The following is a 13,670-nucleotide window of genomic DNA, read 5'->3' as shown; positions in this document are numbered from 1 at the left end:
TGAGCCACATACCTAATTTAAAACTTTTCAGTAGCCACATTAAAGTAAAAAGCAATAGGTAAAATTAATGTAAGTGTATCTTATGTAACCGAAAACACCCAAAACATCATTTCAGTGTATATATTTGATGTAAAAGCTATTAATGAGACATTTTACATTCATTTTTCCTCTACTTCTCCGTACAAAGTCTTTGACACCTAATGTGTATTTGCCACTTGGTACATCCCAATTCTGACACCAAATTTTCATTGTAAATAAATACTTAGGTTTCTTCAGTTAACATTGAAAATGTAGATTTGCACACCAGTGTGGTTTCAAACATAATTCAAAGTTTTTCAGTAACTGAATTATCAGTTTTTGTTTTCGTTTCTTTTCTTTTTTTTAAAGATTTTATTTATTCATTTGAAAGAGAGACACAGCGAGAGAGGAAGCGCAAGCAGGGGAAGTGGGAGAGGGTGAAGCAGGCTCCCCGCCAAGCAGAGAGCCCAATGCAGGGCTCGATCCCAGGACCCCGGGATCATGACTTTAGCTGAAGGCAGATGCTTAACGACTGAGACACCCAGGCGCTCCTGAGTATCAGCTTTTAAATTGAAATGAATTAAAATGACATTAATGGAAAATTTAGGTCCTTGGCGTTATTCCAGCCACATTTCCAGTGCTCTGTCTGCACGTGCTGAGTGGCTACCATATTGGGCACTGAAGCCACAGAACGCATCGTAGGGGTTTCAGTCTTCTGCTTGCTTTTCTTAGCTAGACTTTTTTCAGATTCAATTATAGAAGAAGCTCATTAACTAAAATGGATAAAAATGGTGTTGTGGAGGGGTTTTTTGTTTCTAATTAGAGGAGGTTGGTCAGCCCCTCAACCTTCTGCTTCCCTCAGCCCCCACCCTCTCCTCCACCTCCAGGAGTCCTGAAACACCTCAGCCTACCCCTGGAGCTCCGTGGAACAATTAACAAGTGATAGGCATCTTTGCGCTGAGCAGACTGCTGTCTAACTGTTCAAAGTCTTAGAATCTTGGCGCTCAGAGGGCTCTGAGCATATATGTGGGTCCATACATGGGAGGGGGTGGACCCACATATGCAATGCAGAAATACTTAGTTTACGTTTCTTGGCAGGGGGAAGGGAAGGATTCAGCCTCTTCTAAACACCTGAGAACAGATAGGTTTCTTCATTCTCTTCTGACTTACATGGCTCTCGGGGTCCAGATCTCATCTCCCTAACTAGGTGTGGGGCAAGGACTGCCTTTTACAGCACCATAGTGCCCACACAAAGCAAGACAATCAATAAATTCTTAACTGAAAGCCTGACTGACTGCAGGAGTTCAAGGTCACTTGAAATATCAGGGTCGCGGCGTTGCACAACCCCAAAGAACACCATTCAGATTGTATTCTGTGGTTGTGCAAGTAGCAGCCTTGTCAAGTTTGCAGGGTTTAGACTGGGCTCTCTTTTTCACCAGAGAAAAACTTTCAAGACATTTTTTTTTTTATTGGAACAGAATAATTCCCCCCCTTATCCTCTGACAGGAAGCAACTATACAAGTAAATGTTCTTAACTTCCTTAGGAAACTGTGTTCATCAGGGACCGGGTATGCACGAGTGCATGTGTGTAGGCTATGCTTGTAGAGCTGCTGCTGTGTTAGGAAGCCTGTTGGAACAGTTTAACCATTTTAACCTAGTCTTTAAGAGGCCACTGTGTTTATATCTTTTGGAATTTCCCGTGAATGGAATCTTTCTCCAGTTTGAAAGGTGCCTCGGAGCTCTTGATTTTATAAAGTACCACAGAGCATAACCCATAGGAACCAAGGACATATACCTAAGTCACCAAATGAGCAAAAAGGACTGTTTGTGGGTGCATGGTTTTTATCTTCATGATGTTGAGGAAAGGCAGAAGAGAGGGGAGGGAGTAGAGAGGTTCCCTGAAGAAAGCCTTACGTTTGCTTTTGTGTTTTTCAAACTGACAGATGTTTGTTTTTCCTCCTGTCTACGCAGGAAACCAAGTGCTGCCTCCTGGAGCTTCTCTTGGAAATGGGCTCACACCAGAGGCAGCGAAGGACCTTGGCCTTCCTGCAGGAATCGCGGTGGCAGCTTCGCTGATTGACGCCCACGCAGGAGGCCTAGGTAACTGCTCACTCCGCGTGTGTGAGCAACACTGGGTTCGAGTGGAATATTCCTCCAAACCGAACACACTGTTTTCCTATTTCTAAAGCAGGGATCAAGGGCAAGTGGTTCAAGATACAGGAACAGAAAGCCCTTTTACAGTTAGGCATTTGGATAGAATTACAGAATTTTATCAAATGGAGAATTTACTTATAATTTTACTGATTTCTCCATACAGAATAACAGGGAAAAAAAGGATCTGAATTAATATCTGGATGGTTCTTTGGTTAACTGAAAATTTGAAAAAGAAATACTAATTTCTAGCTAGCATGTATGGTGGTGGTAGACTTATGTATGTTTTTTCTAAAGGTATTCCAAAACCCAGACATGTCTCATTGATTTGTTTTCATAATTTTGGCTTCCATCCTATATCCAGTTCCTTGAGTGTAGCCTTCGTTTCATCCCCTAAGTAACTCTCACATCTGGCATTCAAATGTCGTCATTACTTCAAAGACCCAATAAATGCTCACTGAGTCCTAGACATGGTGCTCGGGAGCAGTGAATTTGAAACCAAACCAAACCCAGGGGTCTCTTCCCCACATCTTAATAGGAAAGTGGACAGTGAGCTAAGGGTTACAGTCAAGTGTGATGACTCTGTCTTCTCTATCCTTACTGCTGTTTTTCTTTTCTTTTTTCCTCCCTCCCTTCCTCCCTTCCTTCCTCTCTCCTTCCCTCCTTCCCTTTCTTCCTTCGTTCTTTTTGTGGGAGGGGGGCATGCAGATTCTCAATATCTCTACGCGACCAGAGCCATATTTTTTTTTCCCCCTAGCCTTTCTTTGTAACAGTGTTGTTGGTTTTTCAAATTATGGTTAAGGCTTCATGCGATCAGTGTGGTTGGTCACGAGCATTGCATTTTCAGAATAGATCCCACTGCAGTAGAAAACATCAGAGTACGTGTCACACGGTAAGAGGAACACTGTTTTTATGGAACTTATGTTTATGCTTTGTGTGTAGTGCATGTGCATACTGGCCGGTAATGAAAGGGAATTTCTTACTATGGATCATAGTCAAAGAAACGTGGAAATGTACCCTATCCCATACTTTGTATCACAGGCTGGAGGTGACTTTCAAAGACTTACACAGGAAGACCTGTGCTTCCAGAACTCAGTTTGTGTAAACACGTGTGTTTCTCTCTTCCCAGACTGACTGGTTGGTCCTCTACTGCTCCCGCTGGCTACCTTGTACTCTAACTTGAAGATTCGTTTGTAGCAGAGGTTTTCTTTTCTGCATAGCCTTCCATAAAACACTCAGATTTACTGTAAAAATCTCTAAGTTATACTTGTTTCAACACTTTTATCTACCCCTAGTGGAGAAATGATCACATCGGATTGTAATCACTGATTTATCTGCTTGCCTTTTTTTTTTTTTTTTTCCTGCTTGTCTTTTTTAATAGACCCTGAGCGACTTGAGGGCATTGTATTATTATTCTTGTCTCACCTGTGCTGAGCCCTGGATCAGGGTCCTGTGGGTGCTTGATAAATTCAGTAAATGAATACAGTCACATCAAGGCAAGAATAAGGTGAAATGACCTTAACCTGGAGAGTGGAAGTTCATGTTTCCTTAAGCAACAGGATAATAAGCACTGTCTGGTTCTTCTACACAGTCCACAGACATCCAGGGCAGGCCAGTGCTCATCAGTCTACAGACATGGCTGTCTTGTTCATCTTTGCATGTTCAGGATCTAACACAATGCCTGAGAAGTTGTCAACAGCCAGTAACGCATGTGAGTCGGTTGAATGGTAGATAATACTGAGTTAGAGACAAGGGTGATTCTCTCCCTTTTTAGTGTGAGCAGTGTGTGCTTTTGATTAGCATGGCATGATTGTGGTTTCAGAGAGCAGGCACAGAGAGAACTTGTGGTCTGGAGAGATAGGGAGTTTTCCTGTCTCCTCGTAATCCTGACATCCTGTACCACATTTGAGGCCAGGGAATCTTTTTCCATCATGCTTTTTCAGTGTTCTTGCCGCCACCCAGGTGCCGAGTGCTGGGCTTGGACCACTGTGTTCTGAAAGATGGGCTGCACCTACGGGGCTCCTGGTTCCTTGTCAGTTTCCCAGACCTCCGGAAGGGACGAACCAGAGCACGCCTTTTCAGTTCTGGCCAGCACTTGCTGTGCCCTACAGGGCACTTGCTGTGTGTAGATACTCAGAAAGTGTGGGTTGAATTGTACTGGGGGAATCCAGGCTATTACAGGACACCCCGCCCCCACCGCCTTTTTCTTAAATCAGAGACATTTGGTGATGGGAATTTTACTCCTTGAGGCTTTGGCTGAGGCTTTTTGTTCCTTTTAATTAAGCTCATCAGTTAGTGAGTTTCCCTTGTGTTTTCCACAGGTAAGTTCTTTATGTGGAAAGGTAGAATAAGGACCTTGGATTCTTAAAGGGCTAAGCATAGGCGCTAGTAGTTTCCGGGAAGGCACAGGGAGGGGTTTCTCTGGCAACTGTGAGTCAGTCAAGATCATATTTTTAACCAAGTTTTGTCCTTCTGTGTACTTTCTGATACTTCCTCCTCTCCCCTTTTGGCCAATTCAGGATGAGGGTGTCTGGGAAAGAGAGGAGGCCTGAAACAGAGCCTTCCTTTTGCTTCTCACCCTGCATGTGCCCTCCGAATCCCTAAGGGTCTTGGAAAGATCATCCACCATCCAGCCGCATAGTCACTAAAGAAACATACCGAGTGCTTGCAAACTTGCCAGTTACTGGTCCGGGCTCTGGGGGTTATGGCGGTCAACAGAGTGACCAAACTCCATGCCTTCTGAAGAGAAAATTCTGTTGGTTCTTTCCTGGCTTGCGTGTTTATTGCTTTGTAATACTGGTTGGAGACAGCTGCTGTTGCGATGTTATGGTAAGGGCTCTGAATGTGAAATTTGAAGATCTGGATGTACATTCTTACTTTCTCTACCCATGTTCCTTGGGTCAAATATCTTATCTTTTCACTCCTGTGTTTCCTCTTCTGCAAGAAGAGAGAGCAATACCCCCCACCACATAGATAAACACACACACACACACACACACACACACACACACAGGGTTGTTTAGAGAGCCAGTGATGTGAGTAGGTAAAGCAGCTGGCATATAGTAGGCACGTTGTTATGAGGCATCTCTCTTTGGTTTTCTCACTCTGGAATCATAATACCTGATGCAAAGTAAGAGCTTTCACATTAGAAGTTCTCCAGGTTACTACCGTAGTGAGAAGTGTACTAGGAGAACTGTCTTCTCTTTGGGTGGACAGTTGGAGAAGAACCTCAGGCTTCTGGACTCTGTGTGCCTTCCCCAAATGTACCCTAACTGTCCTTGTCTGGCACTTGGTAACAGAATGCAGGATTCACTGCTTTAGATAGTGTTTTGGTGGAGGCCAGAAGCAATCTCAAGAAATGGGTAGATGAACGCCATGCTAAGAAATTGCTGAATGTCAGGTTCAGAATCCAGCTCTGGAGGTCAGAACTGGAGGCTGTGCAAGCCTCCCGCCAACAGGTCCTGACAGTCACGGTCCCTTTGGGTGCTGACCCGGCATGACCTACCTTGGACCCTGCATTCTGACTGGTAGGAGGGGTCGGCACTCTGCTTTGGAGAATTCTCCTTGGGCTAAGGGAGTCTAAGGGAGCCAGGGACAGGAGGATAAAGATCAAAGAGGTAAGTAAAATTCAAGCCATGCTTTTTCCAATTCTAGAAAAAGAAGAGGAAGGACTTTGTGGGAATAAAAATCAAAGATTAAAGAACATGTTGTTCTCAAGGTGCTGGTTAGTAAGTTCTCCAGCAGACAGCCAGGAGATAGGAGTAGCTTTGTTTGCTCTTTGTGGGGGCGGTTCTGGCCAGGGCTCCTGCTGCTGATATTTTTCTAGCTTATAAAAATAGTATTAACTTTGTTCCAGGTCTGTTCTTGGCTCCAGCACCCCAGCTGTCCTGAAAGGCAATAACAATCCGATTTCTGCCTCAGGCTCTCATTCTAAATTTATCAGACAACCTCTTGATTATCCCTCAAATCTTGACTCCAGTGCCACCTCCTCTGGGAGCCTTCCCTGACTCCCTCGAGCTGACTTGAGCACTCCTTTCCCTGTTCCCATGTATTTTGAACTTGCTTCCCTTTTACCGTGCATGTCACCCAGTCTTGTATGTGCATCTTGGTCTCATTTACTAGTTGAAAGCTCTTTGAGAGAGAGTACTGTGTCATTTCATCCTTCTATCACGGCAGCCTGCACAGGGCTTTGCCCATAGAGGACCCTTAACACATGAATGTTTAGTGACTCAATGAATGGAAGGAGTGAGCGCATCCCCTCCACAAGGGATGGATGCTACAACACAGAGAGAGAGTAACTTTTCATTACAGAGGCAATTATCCCTACACAGTAGGTGTACGCTCAGTACAGTACAACTGTAGCTCAGTTCTCCATGCAGCAAAAGTTGGGTTTGGGCAGTCCCTGATCCGTTCCTGGATGTCTGGAAATTGGTGTCCTTGGGGTCCCATCATATTAGCAGGTGTTGGCTAAGAGCAGACTTTGTGCCTAGGTTTAGCATTGCTCTTTGCTTCCAGATACTGGATTCTTTGTCAGGTGTTGAATTGGCATAAATTGTTCATCTGAGTTTCAGAGTCAAACCAGAATGAGGATATTTGAATTCCTCCCTCGCTCTTTCCCTCCCTTCTTTTTTTCCATTCTTATTTTTTTCCCTCAATAGCAGAAGAATTGGTTTAACCAGTTTGATAAAAAGAGCTTCTGGTCCATGCCCTCCTAGCAAAACCTAGTTTGTTCCAGTGAGCAGTAAAACTTGTCAGCTGCCCCTCTGGCCACAATCAGTCATCTAGGAGCAGTGCTGATTCTCAGCACAACTTTATACATTCTATTATTTTGCTCCCATTTACCAAATGAAACAATGAGGCTCACAAAGACGACCTGACTTGCCCAAAGCCACGCAGTTAATAAGTGGTAAGTCATTTAAAGCATGCCTTCTGATTCAAGAGCTCACATTCTAATTCCTGTGACATGTGGAATGGCATATGTATTAAGATGGGATCCAGTCTACTCTTGAATTTGACCCTTAATACCATTTTCTCAAGTAACAAATAGTACCAAAAGGATTTCAGTAAATATCTATTGATAACCAATTACTAGTTGATGGGAGTATTAGGTGAATCTGAGAGAAAATTAGACTTCTGGGCATTTATGGTCTAATAGAAAAAGTAAACATTCAATAAACAATAACAGTTATATGTACCAAGTGTGGCGAGCTTCAGAAAAATATAGAATATGCCCCAAATTGAGACTTGAAGAATTATAAAAGGATCCCTAGAGGACATGGTGTCTGGCAATGTAAGCGCAGCATTTCACAGCCCTGTTAGGGCATCTTGGTAAAACAGAACTTATTTAGTCATTGTAACTGTTTAGCTTCAGTTAGGCTCTCTTCTTAAAAATCACTCCAGCAAGGATGACATCAGCATGATTAATAAAAACAAGTAGCAGAACCACTACTCTTATTGGCACTGCTGCCATTAGGACCGTTCTTCCTTGCCCTCTGTGCCAAGTGCTCGGCCTGACCCTTTACCTGCTCTATCTCTTGTCCCTCACAAGTATCCTACTCCAGAGAGGTTATGTCCCGTCTTGTACATGAAGACATTGAAGGCCAGAGGCAGAACACTTCCGTAACCACATAACTCAGGTCATGGCAAGGTCTGGGCAAGGTCTGCGTTTGACTCCAGAGCTCACCTTCTGTTTCTCTAGACCGGTGGTTCTCAACCTGGCGTGATTTTTAACCCTACCTCCGCTGCAGGGGCCACGGGGCCACATCTGGAGAGTTTTTGGTTGTCAGACTGGCGTGTGGCGGCTGGAGGACCGGAACGGTACTGAACACCCTACAGCACTCAGGACAGGCCCACGGCAACGAGTGACACCGCCTCCGACATCAGTAAGGGCTGAGGACGCGAGGCCCGCTGTAGACCCAGCGCCCTCACTGATAGCATTTCTCTGCACCAGCTTATTTCTATGGAAGCCAAAAAGCAGCCCAAAGTAAGGGTTTGGCTAATAGATTAGTACATTGTCAACATGTACTTTATGCATTTAACTCTTAGGTGAAAATAACTGGGAGGTAAGAAGACGAAAGTGGGAGCAAAGAGCAGAGGGACAAAAGGATTCGTCCCCCGTGTGTCTCACTGAGAGGCAGGCCTCACCAGACCTCCCGTCCTCCTCTGTCTGCACACCACGTACCTTCCACCCCTTCGCCTTTTTCCCTCTTGCTGTCTGCTCTGTTTGCAGAGGCCTCTCCTCATCACCTGCACTGGCTTACTCAGGTGTCAGCACTCAGTCTAAATGTTACTTCCTCCAAAGTTGACCTCGCTCCTAGAAAAGAACGAGTCCCTCCCCACCCGTAACACGTTGCCTCTACTTCAGTGTTCCCCCCCGAAATCTTGCTCACCTTTTTATGCCCGTCCAACCTACAACCCACAGAGTCTGTCCTCAGTCAACACTGAATCGATGAACATAATAGCCATGAGATGATTTTGAAAGATCAAAGATTGCTAAATTGGACCGGGGAGAGCCTTTATTTTATTTTATTTTGTTTTATTTTATTTTGGGGGAGGAGAGTTTGAAAAACCCAGATTCCTAGGCCCTGCCCACCCACCCCACTGCCCACAGATTTCAAGCCTAAACATCAGGTGGGACCTGGAAAACTGGTTAGGGGACAGAAGGTGGCCCTGGGTGCTGCCAAGTGGACAGATCAGAAAAAACCAGAGGTGTGCGGAGGAGCCGGGCAGGAGGAAACATATCCAATGGGGAAGGGAAGGTGGGTCCAGAGAGGCAGGCGGTCTGTAAGAAATGGAGGGGAATGAAGAGCAGACACGGCCATGTTGGGGAGTCTGGAAGGAGAACAGCGGTGTCAATGCCTGAGCAGAGAGAGCAAGGGCAGCTCCTGGAGTCTCCGGATGTGAATCCTAGCTGGGTGGGGGCAGAACGTGGTAATGTGGGTTCCAGCTTTATTGTTTTAAGTTGAGGTTTGTGTTAATGAGAGCCACCACTGCCTGGGACCTTAGAAGCTGCAGGCACCCTGGTGAGGGACTAGGGGAGCTGAAGGGAGGGAGAGCTTGGGGTTCCTGTCCCCAGGCCCCCAGGCTCTCTTGGAGTGCTGGGTTTCTCTGGACTGGGAAGTGCTGGCCTCAACGGGGAGACAAGTCTTTTCATCTGTGGTCAGAAAGTGGAGAGGATGTGGGGCCTTGGGGCCACGGCCAGCCCTTCCTGTCCCACCCCCTCGTGCCCTGCTAAGAAACGGTACCATCGTCAGTGTGATGACACCTGCTCTGCTCGGTAATGAATGATCACAGGCTTCGAACTGAAAGATTACTCAGACATCTTCTATCTCAGATTCTTCACTTTGCAAATGAGAAAGCTGAGGCCCAGAAGACCCGTGAGTCATCCCGGGTTAGCCTGGCCAGTCACTGTCAGACTTGAAGCTAGAAACAGGCCTCCTTATTCGTCTGCCAGCGCCTCTTCCCCTGTTAGGCTGCGCTGTCTCCAAATTAGGGAAGGGGAATGATTCCACGTGTGGGGGGCTCTTACTAGACCAGGAGAAGAAGAGTGTTTTCACACAGTATGTGTGTGTATCTGTGTGCATACAACCGTAGACCATTGTATATGCATCGCACGTGTTTGCATGTGCTTATATACATGTGTGTCTGTCCGTGTGTGTATGTGTACTGTGGTACATGTGTAGATACTGTTCCATTTTTCACATTCTGTCCCACTTAATGCCACAGTCAGTCTTGTGGGCGGGGGAGCTTTTAAATAAGTAAACCCGTTCTCAGCCACACATGAACAAGCTGCTTTGTTTGGCTGTCACAACCTGCACTAAGTCTCCGTCAAAACCTGGTAATAATAAAAGCACCTGGTATTCAGGTTCCTTGTGAAGATCTCAAAGTAGTATTTTTATTTCACCCACCACTTAATGAACAGCTACTTAATGAACCACCACTTAATGAACGTGCCGAGTGTGGCACTGGCCACTTTAACAGCGCCATCGGCTCCCAGCCTCCCTGGGAGCTACTCCTGTTTGTTGATTTTAGCATAAGGAGATCAGAATGCCATAACTTGCTCAAGGGGACATTTTAATAAATGATAGAGTTGGGTTCTAGGTCCAAGGCCTTCTGACTCAGAGCTTTCTCCTGCCTGCCCTGGCTTCCTTATGGTAGCCTGCACCTATACCGATATAGATATCTGTAACAGAAGATAGGGCTTCTGTTTAACCTTCTGCCGGGCAGGTGTATCTCTAGACCCATTTTGTAGGTGAGAGAGTTGAGGCCCAGAATGGGAAAGTGACTTAATAATGAATACTTAAAGCAGCACAGGTTTCCAGGACTCTGTTGGTCATGGGGAATGAGACCAGGCTTTTACTAGACCAGCCTGGTCATTTTTTTACTGCATCCTGGTGAGATCAGTAATATTCAAGAGGGTATTAATTTTGTTAACTTTGTTGATTAATGTCGAAATTAATCTCCTCTGTGGGGTAACTTGTCATTTGGAAACCACCACCTGGTATTTTTGCCTCCTTTTTTTTTTTTTAATATATTACTTATTTATTTGAGAGAGAGAATGAGAGAGGGAGGACATGAGGGGGGGATGGTCAGAGGGAGAAGCGGACTCCTTGCTGAGCAGGGGGCCCGATGCAGGACTCGATCCCAGGACTCCAGGACCATGACCTGAGTCAAAGGCAGTTGCTTAACCAATGGAGCCAACCAGGCACCCCTATTTTTGCCTCCTTTACTCATTTTGCAAATGGTGACCCTGGAAGTGAAGGGATTTGCTTAAGGTTACAGGACCAGAAAGGGTTGGATCTGAGGCCCAGACCCTGATCTGTGGGTTTCTTCCTGTGACTTCGCATTGGCTTTGGTGTAGCCTTTGCATCAAACAAGGGAGCAAGTGCTGCCTAGTAAATGGAGCAGAGTGTCTTGACCCAGCAGGAGGGCCCGCTCCCAGAGCCCCCAGTTGTAAGCAAATCTCTACTGACTCATTAGCTCCAGCAATATTAATACTAATATTCAGTATTAATAGATGACTAAAAAGATGAGTTGCTGTTTTCTTTTGCTGAGCTTCGGAACAAAAACAGCACACACACGAGCACAGCCCCAGGTTCTGACCCTGCCAGCCACCTGTTAGGAGGCCTTCCCATTCCAAGTTCCAAGGTAGAAGACTGCTAGCCAAGTGTTTGCTTGGGGGCCCAGTGTCTAATACCGCACTTGCGTCACTGGTGACAAGAGTAGGCTTACCCCAAAGGCCCACTGTTTTTCATGGCACAGGAACTGACCACGTGGCACTTCGGTCCATATAACATTTCGGAGCACCAGTGTTTACTTTGGGGCTTGCACACCAGCAGCTGTTGGTGGGAAAATGCACCTCTCCAGCTAGCACCCTCAGTGGCAGCCTCCCGTCTGAGCTGCTGCTTCCTTCCTCAGCATTGGCCTACGGGCATGGTTGCTTTCTTCGGTCCACTTTCCTCTTGACCAGTCACTTGGAGAAGTCAGTATAAAGAGCAAAGAGAAAGAATTTTCCATTTCCCCACCCTGGGGGATCTTGAGGATTGCCTCATGGCACCCTGTGGCCAGTGTAGATGTCTGGACAAACTAGGAAGGAAACGTCCTTGAAATATAGAAAAATTGCAGTAGCTTCCAGTTACGTTATTCAACAGCATGCTTTGCGTGACTCTAGTCTGTATCACACTCTGGACTGTGACTCTGATGTAAGAATTTGTCTTCTGAAGGGATGCCTGGGTGGCGCCATTGGTTAAGCGTTCGACTCTTGGTTTTGGCTGAGGTCAAGGTCTCGGTCGTGAGATCGAGCCCCGCGTTGGGCTCCATGTTCAGTGTGGAGTCTGCATGAGACTCTCTGTCCTTCTCCCTCTGCCTGTACCACTCATGCTCACTCTTTCTGTCTAAAATAAATAGATATAGCTTTAAAAAAAATAAAAAATAAAAAAAGAATTTGGCTTCAGAAGACAATGCAAATGAAAAATCTAGAGGAAACCCAGCATAGTAGTTAAGAACACATGACTGTTGCAAATTCTGGTGCCACTTGCTTTCTGTGTGACCCTGGGAAGCCACCTGACATGCTGTGCCTCACTTTCCCCATCTATGGAATGCAAATAATAATAGTACCTACGTCATAGAGTTGTTTCAGGAGTCAATGAACTCATATCAGCCAAGAACTTAGAGCAGTGTGTGGCAGTACTGTGTATATTTAGCTATGATTGATAAGATCTCAACAGATCTGCAGGATGAATGATAGCAGTGGGCAAGAGAGATTTAAAGATTGATTCCTTTATTTAACATATACATGATGTCTTCCTATTATGTGTCGTGTACCATTTATAGGTGTGTTGGATACAGTAGTGAACAAAGACAAGTTCATCTTCTCCTAGAGCTTTTATCTGCTGGGGGAGTTTCTAAAGCCCCAAATAAACATATGCATGTGTATTTTTACCACCCCCCCCCACCTGCCTCTCTGCCTACTTGTGATCTCTGTCAAATAAATAAATAAAATCTTAAAAAAAAAGAAGAAAAGATTTATGTAAGTGATGGAAAGTACCAGGTGTTGCTACCAGTACAGAGAGTTCTGAAGTTTAGTCCAGAGTGCTAACATGGGGGAAACAGACCTCAATATAGTGAGGGGACATGTCATGGCGTAAGAAAGAAGGTGGAGACAAATTCAGTGGGCAAATCTGTGTTAGGCCCGTGCTTGGCCTAAGGTAATGCCCTAGGCATGGGGAATGGCAGCTGATGACTTAGCCCTTTCTCTGGAGGGCTCCAGCAGCTGGTGGGGAGACAGAAGCCGTGAAGCAGACCCTGCGGACACCAGAGTTCCCAGCTTTCCACTTACTAGCAAGTTATGGAATGGCGATGTGTCTCAGCTTTTTCTTCTCTAAATGGGGATCATGATGGTACCTCCTTGGGTGGTTGTATAGACACACTCTCCTGACATGTGGTGGGTGCCCATCCAGTCTTAGCCCTTCCCAGTGAGAAGCTCAGTTATAAATGTCCTGGAATTCCAGGCCAAGGAGCCGGGATGCTGAAACGAAGTTGGATCAACCCTATCCGTTCAAAAAGCTTCCTCGGCGCTGACTGTCATCTGAAAACCATGTCAGGTGTCCTGCAGCCGGTGTTTGCCTTCGGGGGTATAGCTGTGGTTTTTAATACCAATGGATGGTACTCCAAAAGGAAGGTATGTCCAGTAAGAAAGATACCATCTCATTTTAAGCTTAGAGCAAAAGCTCCCTTCATTAGAGTTAAGCAGGTATGTATTTTGCCAGGGTCTGGGGATTCAGAAATAAATCAGTCCCTGCCAGGACTTTGTACTCCACCTTGCAACTTCCCTTAACCAACCTGCAGCATCGTAGCTGGAAGGGAAACTTGATTCCCCATCTCTGACTTACCCATCTCCAGCTGATTATTCCCTCATCCTCCGGGTCTAAGGCCTGGCAGGGCTCCTTTTTACTGTCTCCTACCTCCTCTGATCTCTGCCAGTGTCTTTTGCGCAAGGAATT

At 45.7% G+C, this 13,670-nt stretch overlaps 1 protein-coding gene across 15 annotated transcripts in view; it reads left to right on the top strand.

Moving 5' to 3' along the window:
* Positions 1-13,670, top strand: part of FGGY (FGGY carbohydrate kinase domain containing) — a 520,049-nt gene that overhangs the window by 309,813 nt on the left and 196,566 nt on the right. For all 15 annotated transcript variants that reach the window (XR_004276097.1, XR_004276096.1, XM_032301938.1 and 12 more), the window contains one exon: positions 1,990-2,118. Coding sequence is in view for 13 of the 15 variants with exons in the window: in XM_032301938.1 (XP_032157829.1) it covers positions 1,990-2,118 (129 nt within the window). In the remaining 2 variants the exon portion in view is untranslated. The remainder of the gene's footprint in view (positions 1-1,989; positions 2,119-13,670) is intronic.

Source organism: Mustela erminea, chromosome 10 (genome assembly GCF_009829155.1).
Source record: "Mustela erminea isolate mMusErm1 chromosome 10, mMusErm1.Pri, whole genome shotgun sequence".
NCBI classification, from domain to species: domain Eukaryota; kingdom Metazoa; phylum Chordata; class Mammalia; order Carnivora; family Mustelidae; genus Mustela; species Mustela erminea.
The sequence above is the reverse complement of the archived record's forward strand: the minus strand, read 5'-3'. Positions and strand labels throughout refer to the sequence as shown.